Raw genomic sequence first — 27,149 nt, 5'->3', positions numbered from 1 at the left:
GAGCAATAAGGGAGTAAAAGGTTGAGGAGTGGACAGGGAAGTGGAGCTGAGTCCATGATCAGCCATGATCTTATTGAATGGTAGAGCAGGCTCGAGGGGCCAAATGGTCTATTTCTTATGTCTTAATTAAGGAAAGCCAGCTAGAATTTGTTAAAGGCAAATTGTGTTTAACTACCTTGATTGAGTTTTTTGATGAGGTAACAGAGAGGGTTGACGAAGGCACTGTGGTTGATGTGGCGGCGTTTGATAAAGTGCCACATAATAGGCTTGCCAGCAAAGTTGAAGCCCATGGAATAAGGGACAGTGGCAGCATGGATATGGAATTGGCTCAGTGACAGGAAACAGAGAGTAGTGGCGAACAGTTGTTTATCAGACTGGAGGAAGGTATACAGTGGTGTTCCCCAAGGGTTGGTACTAGGACCACTGCTTTTCTTGATATATATTAATAACTTAGACTTGGGTGTACAGGGCACAATTTCAAAATTTGCAGATGATACAAAACTTGGAAGTACAGTGAACAGTGAGGGAGGAGAGTAATAGACTTCAAGAGGACATTGATAAGGTGATGGAATGGGCGGACATGTGGCAGATGAAATTTAATGCAGAAAAGTGCAAAGTGATACATTTTGGTAGGAAGAATGAAGAGAGGCAATATAAACTAAAGGCTACAATCCTAAAGGGGGTGCATGAACAGAGAGTTCTGGGGGTATGTGTGCACAAATCGTTGAAGGTGGCAGGGCCGGTTGAGAAAGTGGTTAAAAAAGCGTACGGGATCTTGGGCTTCATAAATAGAGGCATAGAGTACAAAAGCAAGGAAGTTATGATGAAATTGTATAAAACACATGTTCGGCCTCAACTGGAATATTGTGTCCAATTCTGGGACCGCACTTTAGGAAGGATGTGAAGGCCTGAGAGAGGGTGCAGAAAAGATTTACGAGAATGGTTCCAGGGATGAGGGACTTCAGTTACGTGGATAGACTGGAGAAGCTGGGGTTGTTCTCCTTGGAGCAGAGAAGGTTGAGAGGAGATTTGATCGAGGTGTTCAAAATTGTGAGGGGTCTGGGCAGAGTAGATAGAGAGAAACTGTTCCCATTGGCGGAAGGGTCGAGAAGCAGAGGACACAGATTTAAGGTGATTGGCAGAAGAACCAAAGGCGACATGAGGAAAAACTTTTTTACGCAGCGAGTGGTTAGGATCTGGAATACACTGCCTGAAAGGGTGGTGGAGGCAGACTCAATCGTGGCTTTCAAATGGGAATTGGATAAATACCTGAAGGAAATTTTTTTGCAAGACTACGGGATAAGAGCAGGGAGTGGCCTCAACGGGCTGAATGGCTTCCTTCTATGCTGTAACCATTCTATGATTCAAAATAAATGTATCCTCATGTCGCCTCTGGTTCTTTTGCCAATCTTAAATTTGTAACGTCTGGTTACCAAGCCTTCTGCCACTGGAAACAGTTTTTCCTTTTTTACTCTATCAAAATCATTTGTGATTTTGAACACCTCTATCAAAGCTCGTCTTAACCTTATCTGCTCTAAGGAGAAACCCCAGCTTCTCCTATCTCCTCACATAACTGAAATCCCTCATCCATGGTATCATTCTCTGCCGCTTTATGTCTCTCTCCTCCTTTAAGACACTCCTTAAAACATTTGGTCATCTGTCCTAATATCTCCTTATGTGGCTCAGTGTCCAATTTTGTTTGATAATCGCTCCTATGAAGCGCCTTGGGATGTTTTACTACGTTAAAAGCACTTTATAAAGGCTGCATCTATTTGTACCAACTGAAAGGCAGCCGTTTCTCTGATTGGCTCTCCATTTTCACTTGACCTATTGCTGATTGGTCCCCTTGGCGGATACGCCACACCCTGAAGTTCCTCTGGAATGTGCAACTGGAACTGCCCAGCCCAAGTTCTGACTAACTTTCCAATTTGTAATTCAATCCATTTTGACTACAGAAGCCACAGAGGCTAGATCTCCCCAAAAGCCACCAAATTCCAGTCGAAGTCCCTTACCCCAGCGCAAGTGCATCCTTCCACCAGCTGAAGACCATTACCCCAGCATGTGTGCTACCTCCCACAGCTGAAGTCCCTTACCCAAGCGCAAGACCTTATCCCCGCACCCCCCCCCCAACTCCCCTCCATAGATGGGGGATTGTGTGCAAATTGTTAACATGTTTATTGGGTATGAAGTGAATAGTGACAGTGTCGTGACTTATGGATTTCAGCCACCTCAACGATGTCCCTTGTAACACACGCACCAAGCTTGCATGCACCAGGGGGTTGGAAGAACATGATCCATCTTCCCTGAGCTCCCTCTCTCCTCTCCGATTCCCCCCCTACCTGTGCCTTGCTCTCTCTCTTTCCCTCCCCCCCCCCATCCAAGCTCTCTCTCTGCCCGCCCCCCTAAGCTCTCTTCCCTCCCCGCATTGTCTCTCTCCTCACAGAGCACTTTACGGTGCCACTTGACTCTTCACTCAAACTGGTGCTGAATGAGAAGCGAACTGCTCCCCACCGACCTGCTTCTCGCTCTCCCCGTCTCCCGCACTCTTCACTCAAACTGCCTCTCGAACTGGTCCTGGCTGCCTGCTGCCTGGTCGGAGGTTTGGGACTGCTAGGGACCCTGGGGCTGGTGATGGATCGGAGGCAGTGGAGGCAACGTGTGGGGCATAGTGTTGTTATAGTCCAAGTCATGTTATCATTCAAGCAGCTATAGGGCATTATGACTCAGCTCCCATAAAACATACTTAAACTGCTTAAAGGAGCAATTGATACCACTTAATTTGTGAAGATATCTATTATGTATGTAGAAAGAGTCAGACTGAACACAAATAAAGTGTGACCTTAGTCTTTTATTGCAGGTCTTCAGAGTGCCTCTCCAACCTGTGAGGCCTCCTTAAATACTTCTGCTCCCAAGGGATTATGGGATCCCTTGGGACTCCAGGGGATGAGCCCTTTGGTGGCTGTAAAGAGTAAATACAAGTTCACATATATAACAATATCTACTGCAGATACATGGATGAGACCATTGTCCATACCTTTGTTACCTCTAGACTTGACTATTCCAAAGGACTCCTGGCTGGCCTCCCACATGCTACCCTACGTAAACTTGAGGTCATCCAAAACGTGGCTGCCCACATCCTAAAGAAAAGACTTGCATTTATAACTAACTCGCACCAAGCCCTGTTCACCCATCACCCCTGTGCTCGCTGACCTCCATTGGCTCCTGGTTAAGCAACGCCTCGGTTTCAAAATTCTCATCCTTGTTTTCAAATCCCTCCATGGCCTCGCCCCTCCCTATCTCTGTAATCTCCTCCAGCACCACAACCCCCCCGAAACATTCTGGCCTCTTGAGAATCCCTGACTATAATCACTTAACCATCGGTGACTGTGCCTTCTGTTGCCTGGGTCCCAAGCTCTGGAAATCCCGGCCTAAACCTCTCCGCCTCTCTATCTCTCTTTCCTCCTTTAAGACGCTCCTTAAAACCTACCTCTTTGACCAAGCTTTTGGTCACCTGCCCTAATTTCTTCTTGTGTGGCTCGGTGCCAGATTTTTGTTTTATAACAATCCTGTGAAGCGCCCTGGGACATTTTACTACATTAAAGGTGCTATATAAATACATGTTGTTAACTTGAAAAGATATCTACTGCAGATCTGAATTTGAAGAGTGGCCACCATAATGGTTACATGACTAAATGGCAGCGTAATGATATGAGTTTATTGGAGTCGGTATCCCTATCTCACATTTTGTCGATGATAAGGGGATAGCAAATTTTATTTGTATGTGGCGACTGGTCGTTTTTCAAATAATAAGGAAGACCATGCCTACAGCAGACTGTCTTATATTCCCAGCCTTTTTCATTGGTCTTCACACTTCAAATAGAAAACATCCTGTGATTTTTCCCACCTTATTCAGGAGTGTCTTTTTAAGAGCCTATGTTATAAATAGTATGTAAATGATAGTGCTACACATTATCCCCTCTATTAGTTGACGTTGGCGCGGGGATTGACATGTCAGTCTAGGCTAGGCAATGTGGTCGATGAAGTGAATCATGTAGCTGTATTCCCTGACATTAAAAGAAGCATCTTAAAGGGAGTAAGTCCTTCATGATTTCCTTGCTGTCAGCCTGGGCTTACTCCTGTAGTATGTTGAAGTGTTGGCCTGATACATGAAGAGCCTGCAGGGCCTTTTTACCACTCATAATTCAGGAAAGTTCAGTTAATGCGCATTAGTTATGGTTCAAATAAAAAATAAAATGACTTGAAATAGTATTCAAGTGTACAAGAAAGGAGATATTGACAAAGTTGTAAACCCCTTTTACAACAGTGTTCAGTATTTCAGTGGGACTTTAGATGTAGATAGCAAGTGCCTTTTCATTTTGTGGAAAGGAAAATTAGATTTTGTTTGTTCATTTCAAGTAATTTCTGCCGATGACATACTTAAAAATGCTTAAATAGGACTAATTTATCCTGTGAGAATTTCAAATGACTGGCTGTGTTCATTATCTTTTGCCCTTCCTTTTCACCTTGTATCAGGATCGAGCACTTTCCGAGGAGTTGGTGATAAGATGCAGAGCAATTTAATTAGTCATGTTTTTGCAAAGAAAGGCTTGAAATGCAATGCAAATTTATTGAACTACCTCATGCTGTTTTTTCTTGTCTAACAATCTTGATACATTGATGTATATTTTAAAAGTATTCTTCAGCCAGTGCTAGTAAGTCCTTTCAAAATTGTATACAAAAAAGGCATTGTTTTTTTTAAACGATATCCTCCCACTGCACATTTCCTGTGGTTACCTTCAGTTTTGCAACAACTGCCAGTTGTGTATTGAGGTTTTTGTGTCACGCAGTATTGGCCTCTACTTTGCAAGTGCTTTTTACAGAGAAACTGCAAAATGGGTTAGACTATAAGATGAAGTCAACCTGGTTGCCAAGTAAGTTAAATGTGGTTTGTGACGCTTTCCTCGTTCACAAAGGAACAAGCACGTTAGTGTTCATTGTATTTGATTAAACCTCTTCGGGATACTAGATAATGGAGAAAAGATGAATGTAAACAACATCTATCCAGTACCAGCAAGGTATTTTTAAACTTTATTTGTAGTTATACTTTCTGTGCTGCAATTTCTGTAGGTTGGAAGGTTATCTTAAATACATGTTCACTTTTAAGTCACTATTCTTACCACTCTTTCTCCTGTGAGATGGCAGAATGATTTGATGGTCTGCAAGTATTTTCATAGTTTTTTACATTGCTGATATCCGATTGGGAGATGCACATCTGTGGGGTAGGTTAGATCTTAGATGAGAATGAGCGAAACCTGCCTAATGAGAACATTGTGTTGAATTAGCAATTGAAATGTGGTTTCAAACTTAGATTTTTAAAAATTTGTTTCTCGGATGTGGGCGTCACTGGCAAGTCCGGCATTTATTGCTCAGCCATAATTGCCCTTCAGAAAGTGGTGGTGAGCCGCCGTCTTGAACCGCTGCAGTCCATGTTGTGAAGGTGCTCCCATAGTGCTGTTAGGGAGAGAATTCCAGGATTTTGACCCACGACGATTAGGATGGTGTGTAACTTGGAGGGGAACTTGCAGGTGATGCGTCGGCTGCCCTTGTCCTTTTAGATGGCAAAGGTTGCGGGTTTGAGAGGTGCTGCTGAAGAAGCCTTGCCGAGTTGCTGCAGTGCATCTTGTAGATGGTACACACTGCAGCCACGGTGGTGGAGGGAGTGAATGTTTATTGGGTTGATATTACCATCTGCTCTGTGACCCAGCTTTTGGCTGGACTCTTGCATAATGATGACCGAGACAGAATGTTGATTTTTCTTTGAATACTGTATAAACAATATAGATAATACTGTACTATATATACCTGCTATTTAGGATACCTTGAATTGAGAGACTGACCACTGCCTGGTGTGAAAGCCTGTTGGGCTTTTACAAGGCCATAGTCAAGGAACAAAGAGGAAGGAGAGGTGGTCAGATCGCCGGGTGGGGTGAGGAAGAGTGAGGGGGGAGGAGGAGGTGGGAGAGAGAGATCATGGAGGGGGGAGGGCCAGGGAGCAGAGAGATCCAGGGTGAGGCGGGTTGTTTCTAGAGTTCAGATCGTGGCGGGTGTCTGGAGATCACAGGGAGGGAGGCTGATAGCAATAGGTTAGCTTGAGGGGGAAGCATTGCTGCACCTCCTGGCCCACAAGCGATGCTGGAAAAGCATTTCTCCGCTGGATCCGGCAGTTCCCGCCTCCCTTTATCTGCCGAGTTTCCTGAGCCCGGGGAAACCAGTTAAATCCAGATGGCTGCTAATATCTGAGGTAACCAGCTTCATTAACATATTATCATTACTGACCCACCTCTCGAGAGTGAGTTACTCACTCGCCCCAGTTAAACCGGAAGTAGGCGTGTTCACTGCGTGTTGGGGTTGGGTTTTCCACTTTTTACAATTTAACTCCTCCCCCCGCCACTGTCCCGCCCATCCTGGTGGGTTAAAATTGCTCCCCAAAGTCTCTGTAAAGGGACCGAATGAGATGAGCATGAGCAAATATGAATATCAAATACCGTGAGTTGTTGTAATGATCCTGAATTTCAACTGTGCATGACAATAAAACTAGCACATGATTAGGCTCAAAACTCCACAAAGCTTTTTGATGATGACATCATCCACACTTACTGTTTGAACAAAAGTATATTTAAAAATAAGCAGAAACCAGACAGAAAAAGACCAGAGTATGTTAAAGATATTCCTAACCACGGATAGGACAGGCTTCATCCTTTTATGTACTTATCTCTCCTTTGCTATTTTTGCTCCAGTGCAGTCTCACCCAATTGTCAAGAGTAGCTACATAAATTTGGAAGAATTGCTTAGTGTTGGCTTGTCCACAAAGGTGTCAGTTTGTCAGTGTTTCACAACAAAAGTAAACTTTTTTCCGTTGCCATTGGAGATTGTTGTTATCAACCAATTAGATCAGGAATTAGGGCTTGTCAGAAGCAAATAAATTGGCCTTGAACCAATTAGACATAACGTTTCCCCATTATTTTGTTGTGTACAGAGTTGAGGCAGTGATTAGCAGCAATATGTATTACTTCTTGGTGAAAAACTTTTAGCAGCGTATTTCTTTTTAAGGGGCAAACACTACATTAACAACAGTGATAATTGGGTGTGTTACAGCTGTGTTTATTTAGTGTTTGTCCCCTAAAAAAGTCATATAACAACAACAATGTGTATTTATATAGCACCATTAACATAGTAAAACGTCCCAAGGCACTTCACAGCAGTATTATAAAGAATAACAAATAAGAATATGTAACAAAGAAGCTGCTTAAAAACTTTATTTTCCTCAAAAGCAACTTCCTGGGTTATCTCGGGCATATTTTACGCAAAGCTTCAATACTGCTTGCAGCTGCCTTTTGGTGATAAGGTGGATGTTCCCTGATGTGAATGCATTAAATTGCTTTATTTGACAATTCTTATCACATTCCTTGTGGATTTGCCAAGTTTTCAAAATAAAGTAAGGAGTGGGGCTGGAATGATCATGTGTATTACTTAATTACAGTGGATTCCAAAGTGCCAAGTCAGGGTACACGTCCCCATGGAAAATAATGTGCCTATAACACCTTGTGTACTGCAAAAAAAATGAACGTTAAGTTTAAATAAGTCTGCTTTAAGAGCACTGAGAAATCAGCTTTCAGTTCAAGCACTTGAGCGTTCCTTTCGTATATTTTACGAGTTACTTCCGTATAGTATAATCCCCCATATGGAGGATTTCAGTGCAGCACCCACACTAACATAAAAGTTAAAGAAGTACTAGAAATATGTTTAAGAACATTGAGATAAAAATAGGTTTTTAACTTTTTAAGATTCTCAGAAAATTAACATTGTTTATATCGTATTGCTTTGACTGTTTAATGCTCAGTGGTGGATTTTGTTGCATAATCGATACTAAAGTGAAAGTTAAAATAAGCAAAAATAAAAAGGTTTGAGAGTACTGTTAAGCTTAGCTCAATTGGTAGCACTATCTCTTGCTCATAAGATTATCAGTCCGAACACGACTAAAGACTTGAGCGCGCAGTCTCGGCGGATAGCGAGGTGGAACCTGGCTGCCCTGAGTATTGAGCTAGGGATCAGTTTGAACTCAAAAATTGAGTTTAAATAAAATGAAATTGGAGGTGGGCAGGGGAGACATAACTAAGGCACAAGACTTTACATTAAAAATATGTTTGCCAAATGCTTGAACATTAACTGACAGATGATGACACTGGCGATCTCCTGAAGCATTGCAGAGGGTGTATTACAGGTATTGGAAGACCAGTGGTGTCAGTTATACGAAGTCGTATTATCAGGGACACTCATTTTGCAGTATTGAGATCGAGGAGCACTGGCGGGTGAGGGCATCCTGGTATTCTCAGAACATTAGGAAGGGAGATCAAAGAGTCTGGGAGCATTGGGACAACTCTGGGATTAGAGAACACCGGAAGTGGGGTTCCCGAGATCTGGAATATAGTACAGCACAGTACAGTATGTGGGGCCAGAGGTTTATGAGCATTATGGGGAGTTTTGGGATCTGCGAGTGGGAGGGAATGTTTGGATCAGAGGAGGATGGGGGGGTGTCATGCAGTCCAACAGGACTGGAAAAGAGGTTTTCTGGCATTGGGCGGGACAAAGTTTTAAATATTGTGTCAACACATTACTAATCAAGGTTAAGAAACCTCTATCATGGAAAAGTTTAGGTATTTAAGATGTCTGATTGATGTTTTCATTACACATGCCCCAGGGCATAGTTTCACCACTTTTGACTTCAGTTATCACTGTTCTTTTCTTTGGCTTAGTCATTCCTGTGACAGGATATTGTTTCCGCGTTAATGGGGAAGTGGATATGCTGTTCTCTAGTCATAAAGCAAACATTGTAATTTGTTACTTTAGTTTTAAAAAGGTTAATGTGAATATTTTCACATTTGTTTTACAGGCACAGCAGAAGATCTCCAGTTTTGCATCACATATGCTGAGGTATGTGTTTGCATACTATTTACTGTTACAGCTTACAAGATTGTTTTTTATTGTTTTATTCCCTTATTAGTCACTCTGGCAAAAAGGCTTTTTCGGGAAACTTTTCATGTTCAATATTTCAGATTTTTTTAAACATATGTGGATTAGGTAACTTCAGTAGATTTGTTTTGCTTGGTTTTCAAAGTAACCTAATCATATATATTGTGTTTTTATGGGTGCTTAAGGGGTTCAATGACACTGTCCTCTCACCCCTGATACTTGTGTTTATATCCAACTCATACTGAAGGCATGATAGTTTCTCTCTCGCCGCTGCAGGGGTAGTAAGTGAAATACATTTGGAAAACCTGCAACTAATTCTGGGTGAGTGTATGCAGCACAAAACTTCCTCTGATATGTGAGGAATTGCCACTAAATTAGTAGTTACTGAGGAAAATCATGGACTATAGAATGGTCACAGTGGCGCAGCAGTGGTTGGTGTAAAGTTGGGATTAAATAACATAGTTGAGACATATGCAGGCAGATTGCCCTGTATCCAACACATGCACTACCTAGCTACTGAGTGCAAGCTGATGATGCTAGGTGCAAAAAGTGAAACAAAATTTTATTGCCAGCTTCTTGATAAACAAATTAAAATTCCTTTTGAAGTAATGTTTTCCAGTAGTAATAGGCTGCACAAAATATGTTGCTATATTATTAATGATAATCATAGAATAATTGACATGTTTGTAGTGTAAAATCCTGTAAGTGGAACAGTACCTACAATTTTCCAATTTGAGCTGGCCACGGGCAAGATTTCCCATGTTCATCGCAAACTCAGAAAATTAAGTTGTTACAGGGTAGTATCAAATCCACAAAATATAGTGAGCAATCATACATCTATTAATTTATCCAAGCACAGGCATCGTCCACCCTTCAAGATTTAGTTCGGACCTGCAATTTTAGGCCCATCACCCTAACACCTGTGAACTTTTTGACGCGGAAGCAAGTCATCCTCGATTCGAGGGACTGCCTATGATGATGATTCATTTATATCAAGAACCACAGCAGTAGGGATTGACAGGAGTAACGCCTGTAATCTGGATTTTACAGAAACCATATTTTTGTTTTACTTTACAAGTACAGTAAATAGTCCTGCTACAGATAATATAAATGTTACACTTCTTTAAGTCACATTCAATTTGCCGGCCAGACAAAAGACTTTTTAACTCCAATATGATGTACTTTACTTCACCAAAATACTCAAAGTACATGATACAATATAATGAATGAAAAGAGAACACACTTTTTGTAATAATTGTTTATATAATGTGCAGATAATGATTTTATTTTCTTCAGAGAAAGTTGCAGATATTTTGCATTTGACTGGCTTAAATTGGCGACCGAAGCAGTGAAAGTTGTACAGGGTTCTACACAAATACCAACATTAAAAATATTGAATAAGGAATAATTTTCCCCATTATTTATATTTTTGCCAAAGTCTACAGATAATGTTTGATACAAATTACTTTAAATACCAGAGTATGCATTGGAGGAAAGCAAAGTTGAGAATAACATGTTACGGGAACATTCTTCCAGAAATGAGTAAAGATAAGTACACACGTCAGCACTGAACTTTTAGGCTTTTGAACTGATGATGGTGTTCTGCCAAGGCATGCTGTTGGCTGCATATCTTTGAGCTTTATCAGAGGACATGTATTTTGACTTTAGATAATTAAAGAATTTGAAAAAGCCTATAAAATATTTCCGTCTGCTCGGGTGTTATTTAGTTTGACAGTCCATTTACCAAATTAAAGAGCTGCACTTTCTAATATCGCTAAAGAGTGAATTGATGATAAAGTCACAAAGTATTTGCATTACTAGGCAAGACGATGAGATGACTGACGAGCACAGATAATCTTGCTGTAGAAGACAAACAAAGCTACAGTCAAAGCTTTCTATCACTTGCTCCCATGTTCATGGCTAGACAGCAGTTTCCATAAGCAACCAAGTCTGTTAAGAACCAAGCTTCCAACTTTATTTGTTGTCATGGAGGGATACCTTGTAGCAATACATGTTACAATTAAATTACTCAATTAATTCCTAGTCACAGTATATCATTTAATTGGGAATATATGGGATTCTCACCATGTTTGCCTGTCACTTTTGAAGGAGGAAAATAACATTGTGATAACATAAAGGCTAAGACTAGTGGGTCAAATTTAGAGTTATTTTAGAAGGTGAGCTTTTGATGTTCATCTGTTTTGGCCATTGTAAAGCACTTTCTGTCACACTTGATGGGTTAAGACTATATGGGCCATTTACTCAATTAACTTGTTGTTTATGTACTGCCTAGTGATGTCACCAAACTATAATTATTTGCCAAAATTGGTTTTAAAATAATTCCATTTTAAAAAATCTATCAAGGTTATGAGGAAAGAAACATTGCCAGGAATTATTGGCTTTAATTGGTAAAGGAATTGCTCTTTGGTTAGCAGTGACGGTGCATGCAATATTTTAGAATACTTTCATTAGCACTGACTGAAGTAATTATCCCTTGATCTTCATATTTAGTCAAGTACCCTTTTCTGTGGACCATGAAAGGTACAACTCTGCAATAAAAAAACATGTATTTGTGGCCTCTGTCCCAGCACAATAGATTACCAAAATAAAACAACAACTTGTATTTATTTAGTGCTTAAATGTCTTTGAAAAAGCAAAATACCCGTTTTATTCCAATAATGTTATAAATTGATAAATATTCTATGCTGCTGTATATCGGTGTAATTTTCATTCATAATTTTTTTTGCACACATTGGATGAGATTTTCCGGGAGTTCAGCGGTGGCGGGTCAGGTGGGAAATTTAATTTTTTTGACAGCGGGTGGGACCCCACTGTCAACCCATTGCAATGCGCCTTTCCCAATGGCGTGTGTGAGATATCCGATCCGACCCGACTCATACAGGCAATTAAACCAATTATTGGTTGTTGACAGACCCTTAATAATGCTTTTAACCTTACCTTTTAACTTTAACTGCTCACCCATAGGGTCCACGCTGCTCTGGTACCGCGTCTGTGAACCTGAGGCAGGAGTTGAATGGCCATTGGTCCAGCTGATCTTTTGAAGCTGCCAAATATACAGTAAAAGCTCCCACCTGACAGATCATCCTTTTCCTCAGACACAAGCTGTTTCTCAGTCCATTTCCAGCACAGATTCTCCAGGCTCTCCACTCTCACTTCATTGCAATAACTCTCTTACGAGTGACACAATGCTTTTGTCATCTTTATTTCACCTGTCATCTATTCCATCAACATGGGTGCCCATTATTCTGTCTCACCTTGTTACTCAGAATCCTTCCACGATGAGCCCCAACACCAGCAGTACCAACAACACCAACCTTTTCCGCAATCACCTGATGCTGCACAGGACACAGTGCATCAGCACCAGACCACATTGCTGCCCAGGAGGCCAGGGATGGCCTCACCATGGACGGATTTACTTCACTTGATGCTGTGCACCCTGGCTGCCACATGATGTGTCAGGTTGGCACCGTCCCATACCAACACCATAAAGCATCCCTGCAATGCCCAAGCCATTTTTTTTCCCACTGACAACCATTGCAGGTGTACTGTTGTGTCTCACCATTCAATGCAACTCACTAAGCCACTTCCAAATCTGTCCAAGAACATAAAGTGTTGAAAATAAAGGTTTTAATGTTTGACAGCACATTAACAGAAACTTTACATGAACATTGCATAAATCACCTAAGTGGCTCCACTGCATGTTGTTAGTTGATATGATTGCACTAGGATGAGAGTGAGTGTGAGGGGTGGATACTGAGATGGAGAACTGATAATGTAGATAGAGATGGGTGGAGGTGCAAGGTAAGTTGGTGTGAGTAAGGATGAGCAGGAATAGGGTAAGGAAGGCAGAGTGTTAGGGATGTGATGCAAGGCATAGGAGAATGAAGATGAGTGTGGCTTTGTACTAATGTTTCGTGATCTATTGAGACCATTGAAAGGTTTGCACCACTGCACCCAGGTCCTCCTGACCACATCCCTGCTTGTGCCCTCCTGTACAATGTACAACCAGGCTGTGTTGGTCTCCTGGGGAGGTCTCTTCCACAACCAGGAAGGGAAGAGGACCTCCCTGAGTGCTGTGTCTCCCTCCATAAGCATATGGAGGGAGTCATATGAGAACCTGAGTGCAACCCTGAACCTCTGTGCAGTGATTGTCAGTATGTGCAGCACCTCAATGCTGTAGAACACTGACAGCACAACTATCAAAAGTAAGGTGGCCATGGTCCCTTTAAGGAAACTGGATGATGCGTCATGAATGACGTCACCAGATTTGCTTCCTCTAATTGGGCCGGGAAATGTGCTGAGTGGGCTTAACAAGCCCTATCAATGTAAATTAATTTTCCAGAGTGGGATGGAGCGAGTAGCAGGACCGCAACCTGCCATCGACATCGCCTGCACTGGACCCGCTGAGGTGAGCAAAAGCCTGGCCATTGTGATAGATTTTCCTGTTCCTGCAGCTGAGTGTATTGGATCACTTGGTTGTAGTACCTGGAAAATTAGGTAGACTCCCTTACGCACTTGCAATCGTCCCACTCAGTTTTCCTTTATATGCTGCACCCAGGCGACCCAATATGCCCAGGTGCAGGAACAGGAGAATCTGTCCCAATATTTTTTACAAAATGTTGCATATTGGGAAAGTTGTACATCATTTGTGAGTATCACGACTTAATCATTTAGGCCGTGATATTGGACCCGTTTGCCCCAGCCCGGTTTGGAAGAAAAAATGGCAGCTGCCTCGCTTCTGCCCACATGGCAGCCGCCATTTTGGGCAGGTCGGCGGCGCTGCAGTGGCCTGCGCTTACTCCAGATATTTAGATGAGCCAGATCGTGACATCCAATTGGCGTGCAATGCTGAATTGATGCACGACCTGGGATTTTGGATGTCCTTTTAACTCCCTCTCCAAAGCACGCACGGGACAACATGCATGCAACAGTATGACGGACCCTCTCAGTGCTTCTTAAAGGGACACATGCAAATTTCAGGTAAGTTTATATTTTGGTTTTGGTTTTGGTTTCTTCAAATTTTATTGAAGTAGTGGCTTGGTGTAATACATTTAAATAGTTGTTAAAGTGTGAATGGAGTGCTGCTGAACATAGAACGTTTCCAAGGCTTTGGTTCTTAAAGGATGGCCTCTGAGAACATCACTTGCTCCCAATGGAGCTCTAGTTGCAGTCCCCCTTGGGCTTCAGCATGACATGGAGATGGAGCAGAGGCAGAGGGAGGAGGAGAAAGAGGAAGAAGCGGAAGTAGAAACGGAGGAGGAGGAAGGGAGGAGGCAACCCAGGCAGCCTCTTTCAGACCAGGATATCTGGGATCGAATCATCAGCCTTTGGTACCAGTGACCAGAACCCCAATTCCCCTTTCAACATTTGTCCCACACCTTACCTTCCCTCTGTTACTGCCCATCGCAGCGTTCTTTTGGCCACAGTGCTACAATAAAAGCCACCACAAAACAAACATTGCCTCGCACATGTGTTCCTTTAATGATGTTCTGAATTTATATGTTTACATTTTTTAAAGGCCAGAAAGGGAATGAAGATGACAGCCAACGTATCAGAATGGGGAATTGAGGCCATGGGTTTGAAGAGACTGGGGAGAGGACATCCAGAAGCTATTGCAAGACATGTACAGGATGTCACCCGGGCAAAAAAAAGTCTGCAGGAAGACGACACCTGAGACTGCATCAGGTTATAAGGCAGGGTTGGGGTAGAGGCCTGAGACTCGCAAGTGTAATGTGGAGGCAGCACTGAGGCTGGAGCAGAGCACGACTGAGGTCAGATGTTGCAGCAGGGAAGGGAGCAAAGTCTGAATCTGTAGCAGGGAAGAAGTGGAGTGGGCACAAGCTTTGAAGGAGGGTGGGGGGGAGTGGAAGTCTAATGTTGATCTCTTTGTGTTTAGGGAGCAGAAGAGCATTGGAGTGTCTGAGTGTGGAGTACACGGGGTGCTGCTGTAGAGTGGAATTGGCTGTTTTCAGTGGGCACAAGTGCTTACTCAGTCTCGGGAACAGCAAATCATCTGACATCCTGAAGGCTGAGCCTGCTGCTTGTAAAAATAAGATGGATAAGCAGGAGGATCATCATTAAAGAAATCAGCTTATCTGCCTGACCTGCTGCGGAGTGAGCATATGTGCCTACCTAAAAGTCATGGCCCTAGTTTGACATAGCTTTCTGCTGAGTCCATGACTTAGACTGGGCGCTGAGGCTGAGAGAAGGGGTGGCACCATGTTCAGCTACAGAAGAGAGATTGAAGTGTGTACAGAATTGCAGGTATAGAAGCAAGGTCCAAGAGTGAGGGTGAGACAGCAGAAGATCTGTAACTGAGCAAGAGGTCGACACCAGAGGTTAAGGTGCAGACTGATGCTCATGGCATATATCTGTTAGGCCGAATTACTGTTTGCAATAAAATTTGATGTAATATGTTGAAGTTGAGGAATGAGAACTTTCTTGGTAGCTGAATTTTATTTGTATCCACTCTCTCCATCCCTGCTGGTCACATATTCCACTTCATAATTTGACAGCCTTGCCAATGAAATGCATTGGACCAATCAGCAGGCACTTAACTACACACACTCACTACAGACACAGAGACATGAACATACATACAGTCATATGATCACCACAAACACAAAAAAGATAGTTATTATGTAGATTGTGACTTCACATCTTCATTTCAATGGCTTTACAAAACAGTTACGGTTTTTATTTCAATTTTACTCTAGGACAGTCACCATTTATCACAGTTGGAAATATGGCTGAAATATACTAGTCTGTTTTATTTAGGTTACTTGCATCAGGCCTAGTGCTTCCTGTTGAATGTAAAATTGATTGTCATTGTGAATCAGCATAATTGCACAAATATTAAAGTGTATAGTATTGCTGATTCTACTTCCAGCTGCAGAATTATCGGTGTTAAATAGTATTACATAGAATTTACAGCGCAGAAACAGGCCATTCAGCCCAACCGGTGTCCTGGGCAATGTTCATCCCTCAGTCAACATCACAAAGACAGATTATCTGGTCATTATCACATTGCTGTTTGTAGGAGTTGCTGTGTGCAATTTGGCTGCCGCGTTTCCCACATTACAACAGTGACTATACTCCAAAAGTACTTCATTGGCTATAAAGCGCTTTGAGATGTCCGGTGGTCATGAAAGGCGCTATATACATTCTTTATTCTTTCTTTAGCTGGTCCATGCCAGAGTTTATACTCCACATGAGATTCCTCCCACCCTACTTTATTGAACCCCATCAACAAATCCTTCTGTTCATTTCGTTCTCATGTACTTAGCTAGCTTTCCATTAAATACATCATTGAGAGAGAGCTGGGTGTCATTGGCATGCATAGGGTCAGCTCCTAATGTAATTCAGGTTTTTAAATTCTTTTAAAATTGATGCTAAGCTTCATTGACTTTTCAAGGAGATGCAAAGCGTATGTACTTACCTGAGCCATTTAGCAAAGGGATGTTGAAATTATGCTGGGTGAATATTAACATACAACGTTTAACCCATTTGTACAAAATTCCTTTGTCTACTGTTTAAACAAAAGTATTAATCTGTTTAAAATAAACATTGAAACAATCAGGTTGAGTAATTACACTAATATTTGCACAACATAATTTCAAAATCCCCAAATGATGACTGTCACATACAAATGATGCTGTGTTGGGTCCTACTTCTATGATATTTGTTTCCAAAAGTTGATACGAATTTTAAAATTATTTGAAGAGTTACTTTTGAATAGTTTGTAACAATATATTGAATTGAGAAATAGTATTTCTATAATACACAATGCACTTATATAAATTAATTCCTGATCCAGGTACAAAAGTGGAATCTAGATCCAATCAAAAAAAAAATTCCTTTTTTTAATTGGTCGGCATATTTGTCATTTACTTAATGACAACCTCTTTCAGAGGATTAAAGTTTGCAAAATAAATTGGCATGTGTGATTAAATGGCCTGACATCTGAAATCCTCACTAAAATCTCAATTTTGTTCAGTTGATACAAATCCTGATCGGTTACTAACCATAATTCATTGGCTGTAAAGCGCTTTGACACGTCCGGTGGTCGTGAAAGGCGCTATATAAATGCACGTTTTTTTTTCATAGTTTACAACATTTATCGGGAATCAGCTGCAGTTTGACATGAATTAGACCCAAGCTGTTGTGTTCAGAATAAATCCATAGGACTGTATCGCAAGCTCAAACTGTTGTGACCTTAGTCTCTTTATTCAGACTCCAGAGTGGGGAATCACCTTTTATACCTGCTTGCCCCAGGGTGCACAGGTGACCCTGAGGTCTCCCACAGGTGTGCCCCCTGGTGGCAAGTCTTACATATTGGTGAAGTTTATATACATACATAACATCTCCTCCCCCCCCCAAAGTCTTATGTACAAGTTATTTGCAAGTTGAGGTGATCTGGCGCCCTGCATCCCCGGGTCGATCGCCTGAGTTGAAGTCCTGACGTGGTGGGTTGACGGCGAGGTCGATCGTGTTCGTGGGTCACTGGGGGGGCCAGGTCCTTTCACAGTGGTTCCTGGTTATCTGTAATTCGCAGTTTGGTCTGGTCCAAATGCTTTCTGCGTTTGCCCAGTACATGGTTTCACAATCATATGCTCCGTTTTCCCCCCCTTTGGCTAATACAGTGCTAGCGGCCCATCTGGGCCCTGAACATGGTCTACATCACTTATTCTGATGTCGCGTGGAGGGGCTGTGCGATCATGGTACATTTTCTGCTGATCGCATACGCAAGGCTCGGTTCTGAGTGATTCTGTCTGGTGACTGCGTAGCACTCAGGATAGCCGGGTCTGTAGGGAGTCTACCGTGACACGTGTGGTGCTTGGCTTTGTGATTTGGGCTGTCTGTTCTGGACTATTGTCACTGACCCTAAGGTCTGACAAGCCCAGGATGGCCATACTGGCCTTGAGACTTTCAGTAGTGGCGGGAGGCCTGGTGGTCCCCGTGGATCCTGGGCCATGGTATGGAGGCCCCAGACCACCGACTGTGTGTAGCCGCTATGCCTTTCTTTGCAACATTGCAGGGTTGTCCCATATGGGCCAATCTGATGGGATGAGCATTTCGTCTTTGCGATGGATAAGCTGCAACATCCCGTCTAGCGGTTCACCGTTGGCAGGCGGTAACGTGGGATCCTGGCTGGTCCAGGTCCTAAACTGGGGGGCTGTTACGGTTGACCCCTCACTTTCTAGCACTTCCACAACCACAAGTGGGTCTGCAGGCTGCGTTGTTTCCACCCCAGTGGTGGGCAACGGTAGCCCACTGAGGGCATTAGCGCTGTTCTCAGTGCCTGGCCCATGGCGGATCATGCTACAGTGCACAGACAGTGTTAAACATTCTCAAAACATCGCATCGATAATGGTGCCTCTGTTCTCCCAAAACTGTGGGGTGGACAGCTTGTCTGACTCGAGCAAATATTAGGACCTTCTTTGGTACGTCTCTTTTGTTCCGTAAACCCAAGCTGCTGCCTTGGTTAACTTATTGGATATATGTACAACCAGTTGGGGCTCGCTCGCTACTTTGGCTTGCTGCACAACACGCCCGACCCCATGTGGTAACACATCACTTGCTACGAATACTTTGTTAGATACATATACAACTGGTTGGGGTTCTCCCGCTACTTTGACTTACTGTACAACACGCCAGACCCCGTGTGATAATACATCACTTGTTACAAGTACTTTGTCAGATACATATACGACCGATTGGTGTTCACCCACGACTTTTGCTTGTAAGGTGCCCCCAACCCCATATGAAAGTACATCATTGGCTGTGAAAGAATGCTCACATGGGTTACATCGTGCAAACAAGTTATTGGAACGTAGTGGGATCCTGGCCTTCTCAGCGGCCGCCCCTTTACCTTTGCCCCAAACCTAGTCACCTTGCTTGCTGGCCAACACATTCCTCTGTTCTGTTGCGGCGACATCCCGTGGTCTGGATGCTCTCTCGTCCCATGGTCTGGACGCGCCTTCGTCACGTGGTCTGGACGCGCCTTCGTCCCGTGGTCTGGACGCACCTTCGTCCAGGGACACGCCTTTGTCCTGTGGTCTGGACGCACTCTCGTCCGTGTCCGTGATGACGACTGCGACGATCTTCCTCCCCAGGGATTTAGTTTCTGGCGTTGGGAAGACTCATTCAGATCGTTCGGCCGGGGTCCCATTCTGCATGGTCGACCTGGAGCCTCTTCCATCGTCGCGAAGAGGTAATTGCCTTTGTGTGGTGGATAGCATGCCTGTACTGCTGCTCAGTTGATCTTCACCTCCTCGTGGTCGTGATGAGCGGCCTGTGCCTCGGGGATCTGCACTTCACTGCCTGGTTCAGCTGAAGATGGGAGTTTGCTCAGCCTTTGAGCAGGGGAGACGTCGTTTGTCAGAGAAGGTACGCAGAGGTCTTCCCAGTTCCATCAAATCTTCCCCATCCACTTTCTACCAAGCAGCGTTGGCTCATCACCTGAAACAATCCACAGTGGTAAATCGTGCACCGCTCCCTCATGAGATACTCATGTCTGTACTACCAATAATTGGTATCAGTTCCTTGGTGTAGGTGTGCAGCTTTGCATGAGTCGAGATCAGCTTGGGTCGCTGTGCTTCATGGCTCCACAGCCTCTCAAATGCCTTCTGGCTCATAACTGATTGACTCGCCTCCGTGCCTAATTCCATGGAGACTGGAGTGCCGTTGAGTTCAACTTTTAACATTATCGGAGGGCTTTCGGTGAAGGTGTGTATCCCATATACTTCCTCTTCATCCTCTGGTTGAGTTGCCTCTCCTGCTCGTTCAGCGTGATCATCGCTGGATCGGTCGTCCTCTCCTGACTCTGCCATGTGGTGAGTCACAGGTCGTTTGCACATTCGCTGGAGGTGCCCCATTGTTCTACAACCCTTGCACACACAGTGCTTGAATCGACATTGATGAGCACTGTGACTGCGCCCGCAACGCCAACATGGTGCTAATGGATACGCATTCACGCCCCACAGCGGACTCTGAGTCACTCTAGGCCGAGGTCTGGCCTCAGCGGTCGTGTGGGCCCTGCCCTGTACAGTTCTGCCTGCTGAAAGCATTGTTTTATGCACAGTTCCTGCCGGTGAGCTTTAATTCTGTGCAGATATCTGTTTCATGTTATCGCTCATGGATATGAAGGCTTGGGCTATCGTGATGGCCTTGCTCAGATCTAGGGATTCGGCAGACAGCAGTTTGCGAAGAATGACCTTGTGGCCGATTCCAAGCACGAAAAAGTCCAGCAACAATTCGCCCAAGGATCCTGCAAATTCGCACTGTCCCGCAAGGCGTCTTAGGTTGGCGACAAAACTCGCCATGCTCTGGCCCTCGGAGCAATGGTGCATGTAAAAAGCTATACCTGGCCATCAAGATGCTCTCCTTCGGCTTGAGGTGTTTCCGCACCAGCATACACTGCTCTGTGTAAGACGTCCTTTGGTTTTACCGGTGCCGGCAGATTTTTGAGGAGGCCATATATCAAAGACTCACATACGGTGAGGAGAATCGCCCTGCGCTTGATCACAGTCTCAGTCTTGTCCAGTTCATTGTCCACGAAGTACTGGTCAAGGCGCTCAACGAAGGATTCCCAATCATCACCCTCAACAAATCTCGCGAATATCAACGGCAGCCATTACCGTATGAAGGTTCGTGATCCGTTACTTGTCACCAATTTGTTGTGTTCAGAATAAATTCACAGGACTGTATCGCAAGCTCAAACTGTTGTGACCTTAGTCTCTTTATTCAGATTCCAGAGTGCAGAAGCAGCATGGTGAATCACTTTTTATACCTGCTGGCCCCAAGGTGCACAGGTGACCCTTAGGTCTCCCACAGGTGTGCCCCCTGGTGGCAAGTCTTGCATATTGGTGAGGTTTACATACATACATAACACAAGCAAAAGGAAAATATAAGAAATAGGAGCAGGAATAGGTCATTCGGCCCCTCGTCCCTGCTCTGCCATTCAATAAGATCACGGCTGATCATCTACCTCAACTCCACTTTCCCGCCCGATCCCCATATCTCTTGATTCCCCTAGAGTCCAAAAATCTATCTCTCTCAGCCTTGAATATTCTCAACAATTCAGCATCCTCAGCCCTTGGGGTAGAGAATTCCAAAGATTCACCACCCTCTGAGTGAAGAAATTCCTCCTCAGCTCAATCCTAAATAGCCGAACCCTTATCCTGAGACTGTGACCCCTAGTTCTCGACTCTCCAGGCAGGGAAAACCGCCTCTCAGCATTTACCCTGTCAAGCCCTCTAAGAATTTTAAACATTTCAATGAGATCACCTCTTATTCTTCTTGCATTAAAGGCCGACATGCCATTTGCCTTCCTAATTGCTTGCTGTATCTGCATGCTAACTTTCTGTGTTTCCTGTATGAGGACACCTAAATCTCTCTGAACACCAACATTTAATAGCTTCTCGCCATCTAAAAAGTATTCTCTTTTTCTATTCCTACCACTTTGATTAACCAAAAAGTAGCAATTAAGTATTGATAATACAATACTTCCTCTACAAATATTCCCATTTAGTAAATCTATGATTGAGCAATAACGATGGAAAAAATATTTTCTTTCAAATTGTTAATTTCCAAAATGTATTTTAAAATCAAAATATTTGTTTATTTCTAAATATATGTTGTTTGCATTTATTTGTGTTCTCATATCAAAAGTTCAGATAAAAGTTAGTTCACTTTTCAATTTTTAAATTTAGCAAGTTAAAATTATGTTCTATAGATATAGGACCTAATGTCATAAATTATTGATTGCAGCAATACAGTTCAATACATAATTCTATCTAAATAGGCAGCAATGCAATTACCAGTGCAAATAATGAGTATTACTGTTTGTAACTCGGCTAATATTTAATGCCCACATACAAGGGTCGATTTTCTTCACTTGATGTAAGACATGTTTGAAGGGATAAGAACTGGTGCTAATGTGGCCTGAATTGTAAATTGCTAATAGCATTTACAGTTTCTGGACCAACTCATTTCTCATAATAGTTCACAGGCCTAGTTGCAGATTAGGGCAAGTGTGGGGAGCACATGAGTGGAAACAGAAAATTGAGCTTAAGTGAAATTTGAAGGGATGGGAAGTCTCAGAAAGCTATTAGTATTGGCTTTGCCAAGTTTGAAGGAGCAAGGGAATAAGAAAGTGAACAGAAAGAAAACCTGAAGCTCAGTCTTGAGGCCGCAGCTTATTGATCCTGTCACTAGATATATAAGCCTTATGGTGCTTGTGAGTAGCAGCTGGTCTTCTGGCATATGAAGGGGGTGGATGAAAGAGTGAGATTTGGAGCAGGACTCAAACACCAGAGTTCTGCCACTTCTATGGGGGCGAAAATGGGGGCGGGGGAAAGAAACCCCTTCCTTCACAATGGCAAATATAACAATAAAACAACTTGTATTTATATAGCGCCTTTAACGTAGTAAAACTTCCCAAGGTGCTTCACAGGAGTGTTATATGACGAAAAAATTAATTTGACACCGAGCCAGATAAGAAGAAATTATGGCAGATGACCAAAAGCTTGGTCAAAGAGGTAGGTTTTATGGAGCCTCTTGAAGGAGGAAAGGGAGGGAGTTCCAGAGCTTGGGGCCCAGGCAGCTGAAGGCACGGCCACCGATGGTTGAGCGATTATAATCAGGGATGCTCAAGAGGGCAGAATTTGAAGAGCGCAGATATCTTGGCGGGGGTGGGGGGGGGTTGTGAGGCCGAAAGCGATTAGAGAGATAGGGAGGGGTGAGGCTATGGAGGAATTTGTAAACAAGGATGAGAATTTTGAAATCGTGGTGTTGCTTAACTGGGAGCCAATGTAGGTCAGCTTGTGTCCTAACTCACAACAAGTCCCGCTCACCCATCACTGAGCGTGACTTGGTGTGAGTTAGGACACAAGCTGCCGAGTTTTGAATGACCTCAAGTTTACGTAGGGTAGAATGTGGGAGACCAGTCAGGAGTGCGATGGAGTAGTCTAGTTTAGAGGTAACAAAGGCATGGATGAGGGTTTCAGCAGCAGATGAGGCAAGAGTGGGAACAAGCAATGTTACGGAGGTGGAAATAGCCAATTTTAGTTAGATATGTAGCTGGCAGCTCATTTCAGGGTCAAATATGACTCCTAGGTTGCAAATAGTCTGATTTAGCCTCAGACGGATGTTAGGGAGAAGGGATGGAGTCGGTGGCTAGGGAATGCAATCTGTGGCGGGGACCAAAAACAATGGCTTCAATCTTCCCAATATTTAATTGTAGAAACTTTCTGCTCACCGAGTACTGGATGTCGGACAAGCACTCTGACAATTCAGAGACCGTGGAGGGGTCGAGAGAAGTGGAGGAGAGGTAGAGCTGGGTGTCATCAGAGTACATGTGGAAACTGACGCTGTTTCCAGATGATGTCGCCAAGGGGAAGCATGTAGATGAGAAATAGGAGGGTACGAAGGATAGATCCTTGGGGGGAAACCAGAGGTAAGGATACGGGGGTGGGAAGAGAAACTATTGTCGGTGAATCTCGCTGACATTGTTAACGGTTTTCTCTCCTCAAGTATGGTCTCCTTCTCCTTCACTTTGCATTCCAGAACGATCCTGGATTAGTGAGCCGTTTTGGCAAACAAAAGTAGGACCCGATAGTGCTTTATGTGGTTCTGCCAGACCTGGTGAATGGTTAAACCAGTTGTCCACCACATCCATTCAGGTCTGCATCCCTTGGACTTGAGGGAGCGAAGAAGAGGACCGATATATATACACAAATAACAGGATCATGTCATCCATCATAAGCCCTGTCATTTCTACCAGCTCCACACATAATTTGATTTGAATCGATATAAAACAGGCATGAGTTGCCAGGATTGATTACAGACACTGTACAGACAGTGGCTGATTTCACAAGCTCTGACTGCTGAAATTTCACCTGATATCTCAGCTTTGGATGGAGCAATTTAAACATTTTTTGTACTGTGCTAATAAGAAAGGATTCTACAAGCTGCATTGCAGCATTTTCAGGCTGTTTTTTTCCCCCACTCATCCTTTCATTATGCCATTCATGGGGTTCACGATGAGCATTCTCATATATGCCCTTATTATGGATGCAGAACAGGAGCATGGTTAAGAGGAAATTAGATAAGATGACCAACTAGAAAGTTCCAGAATTTATAAACCATTCCTTCTTTAAAAGATGTAGCAGAAGAGGTCTGCTTAAGGAGGTTATGTTTCAGTAAGGAGGCTTTGCAGAAACTCTGTACTCTTGCAACCATACTTCCAATCATAGAAAAATTATGACACAGAAAGAGTCATTCAACCCATCGTGTCCGACCCGATACAAGGGATTCCACTGTCTTATTTTTCAGATGGTACGCAACCAGCAGCAAAAGACCTTTGTACATGAGAGCCATATTTTCAGGAAACCGTCGTAACACCTTCATTCTTAGGAACTTCAGCATCCTTCCTCTGCTCCAGGGTGAAGGAGAAGGCTGGCTCCCTGGTGACAAAGGCTATGGGGCTAGAACCCGCACTTTTTTGCATGTTTAATGCCCACAAATGGCCATTTTACCACTGAAATGACGTATAACGCCCAGATATCGCCCATTTTGGCACAAAATGGAAACTGAAGGGCATTTTTAGGACACTTATCGCCGAGCGTTATTTTCCCAATGGGCTTAACACTGAGAAAAAATATTACCGTCCGTCCACTTTTTTGGGGGCAGAATCAGCAGAATGGGCGAATTCAGTGCCCATAATATCGCCCAGCGTTACTTTCCGCACGGAATTAACACCAAGATTCAATATTAACGCCCGCCCACTGTTTTTTGTTGTAAAGAGCATATTTACCCAAACTAGCAGCCATGGAGATCTCCCATCTTCAATTTCACCACCTCGCCCACATATCGCTCACAATAATGCTCGGTCAAAAAAACGTCCACAAAAAGTGGAACTAACCAGCATGAACGCCAGCGGTGTGGCTGGCATTTGTGAAATCCCACTCTTGCGTGAGGAGCTGATATCGGAAAGATTTTCCTGAAAGAGCGTTGATGTGAGTGACAACGCTGACACACTGCTGTGTTTGTGCAGCTCAGACATCAATGGTGCCCATCAACTTGGTGCCAGCTAAAGTTAACGTTGATTGATAAATTGTATTTAACCCTTTCATGGTAAGGAATCACCAGTGTGTAACGGTCCAGCTATCTGAGACAATGCGCTACAAGGTTATGTTCAATAACAAAAGTTTAATACCAACATTGGTCTGAAATCATAAGTATCACAGCCAATAACACCCAACTCCTGCCCACACCCACATTTTTTCCACCATTGACATAAATCACATGTTCAACACATCCAGCAACACAGAATACAAAGGCAAAGCAGGAGCGTGGTCCCCAGCCCCCATACATTGCAACAAATTGCAAACACCCAGATGGAGATATAGCACAGCCATCACCTGTGCTCTTGCACCTCACTTTCCTTCGCCGCCCCCTCGCCTCCTCACCGCTACCCCTTCCCCGCCTCGCTCCACGGCGCCTGGCCGAGGAGCTCCTCAGGCGGTGCCTCATTGGGGGGGGGGATGAAGGCAGATGTGTTGGTTGCACGGGTACGGGTGCGGGGGATGCTGAGGGGGCAACATTCTCTGATGCAGAAGCAGGATCTTGGTCCTTGCTCTCATCTGTTGTTCACGGTGGTGGTGCAGAACCTAGGGGTGGAGTGCCGCGCTCAGGGACCACTGGGCAGCCTGTGGCAGCAGTGTTCCTGGTTATTGCATCCAGGGACTCCACCATGCACAGAATGTACTCGGTCATGATGGCCAGGTGTCGGGATATGCCCCCCAATGCTTCGATGAGCTGGTCACGAATGTCTACAGTCCTCTGGACAACTGGACCATCTCTCAGCTGTCATGTCGCGCTCGTGGAACAGACCTGCCGTGTCCACAAGGCCGACGCAGGGTCGGCGCCAGCCTGGGGACAAATGGAGTGCCCTGTGGAGAACTGCTTGGGGCCGGCATCTCCAGAGTGGAGGCGGGAATGACCGGAGGATCACTAGATGGTCTTGGGGTGGAATGGCTTCTGGAGCGTGGCGATGCAGGTTCTTCGAAGTCCGCGTTCTCATCCGTCGAGAACAGGCCCAGCGGATTGATGAGCGACAATCGGAGCTCCTCAGCACCAGATGTAGTAGGATCATCCACCGATTTCTGCCCCGTGCCCCCACCTTCTGGCCTCTGTGGCCTTGCCTGGGGCCGCGCTGCTGGCTGAGCTGCAAGACACAAATGAGGTTATTGGAGGAGAAGGGGGTGATAGGGTGACAAGGTGAGTCCAGCGCTACACACAGCATATGCACGACAAAAGCACCGCTCTCAAAATCATCACAGACATCATATTTCATAACCATCAACACGTTGTGCATTGCAATGATTTTCATTAGGCCAGCATTATTTCTATGACACTTTTAGAAATCATCTATCATATATGGATTGTTCGGATATGAGTTGGTGTGGCATCCATTAACTTTATACCACGCAATGGTGTAAGCTTTACTCACATGGCATCACTTCAGGGTCTGCAGCTGCGTCCGGGGGTGCTTCCCCACGAGTGCGAGCACTTGTTCCTCCAACTCTATGATGTCGCTGGGGACTGGTGGCATCCCACCCGCCTCTGCAAGGACCTCATTGTTGATAGCTTCTTCTGTAAAAGGTGACAGGACGACATGACATGAGATCATTGCGTGATATCATTGCTAGGTACTGTCACAGAGACTGATACAACACATAACCGACAGATGTAATCATGATTATTATGATTATTATCAGTCTTTACCTAAAGACATACACCGTGACTGCAGGCTTTGAGTAAAACATTCCCGGTAAAAGTGCAAGACCTCACATCTGCTGATAGTCACTCATGACTGTTACAAATAAAATTATATAAATACATAAGTACATGTAAATCAATGTAATACTCTTGCGGATCCCACAAGGTCGTTCCATCGTTTGCGGCATTGGTTGCCCTCATGCACCTCGTTGGTCGCCAACGGGACCACCTCTGCTATCTTGGTCCATAATCTTCTGGTAGGCCTTTGGGGTGGGCTTCCCACGCCTTCCCTGTGTCATATCACCCCAGTGTAA

General features: G+C 44.0%; 1 protein-coding gene across 15 annotated transcripts in view; it reads left to right on the top strand.

The window, feature by feature from the left end:
• Positions 1-27,149, top strand: part of rgs3a (regulator of G protein signaling 3a) — a 340,299-nt gene that overhangs the window by 185,647 nt on the left and 127,503 nt on the right. For 14 of the 15 annotated variants that reach the window (XM_070862764.1, XM_070862765.1, XM_070862756.1 and 11 more), the window contains one exon: positions 8,951-8,991. In XM_070862764.1, coding sequence (XP_070718865.1) covers positions 8,951-8,991 — 41 coding nt within the window. Of the gene's footprint in view, positions 1-4,900; positions 5,076-8,950; positions 8,992-27,149 lie in introns of those variants that run through there. The other variant, XM_070862768.1, reaches the window with a different exon arrangement.

This window comes from Pristiophorus japonicus, chromosome 20, assembly GCF_044704955.1.
Source record: "Pristiophorus japonicus isolate sPriJap1 chromosome 20, sPriJap1.hap1, whole genome shotgun sequence".
In the NCBI taxonomy this organism is placed as follows: Eukaryota; Metazoa; Chordata; class Chondrichthyes; family Pristiophoridae; genus Pristiophorus; species Pristiophorus japonicus.
Note: the sequence above shows the minus strand (reverse complement) of the source record. Positions and strands in the feature narration are given on the sequence as shown.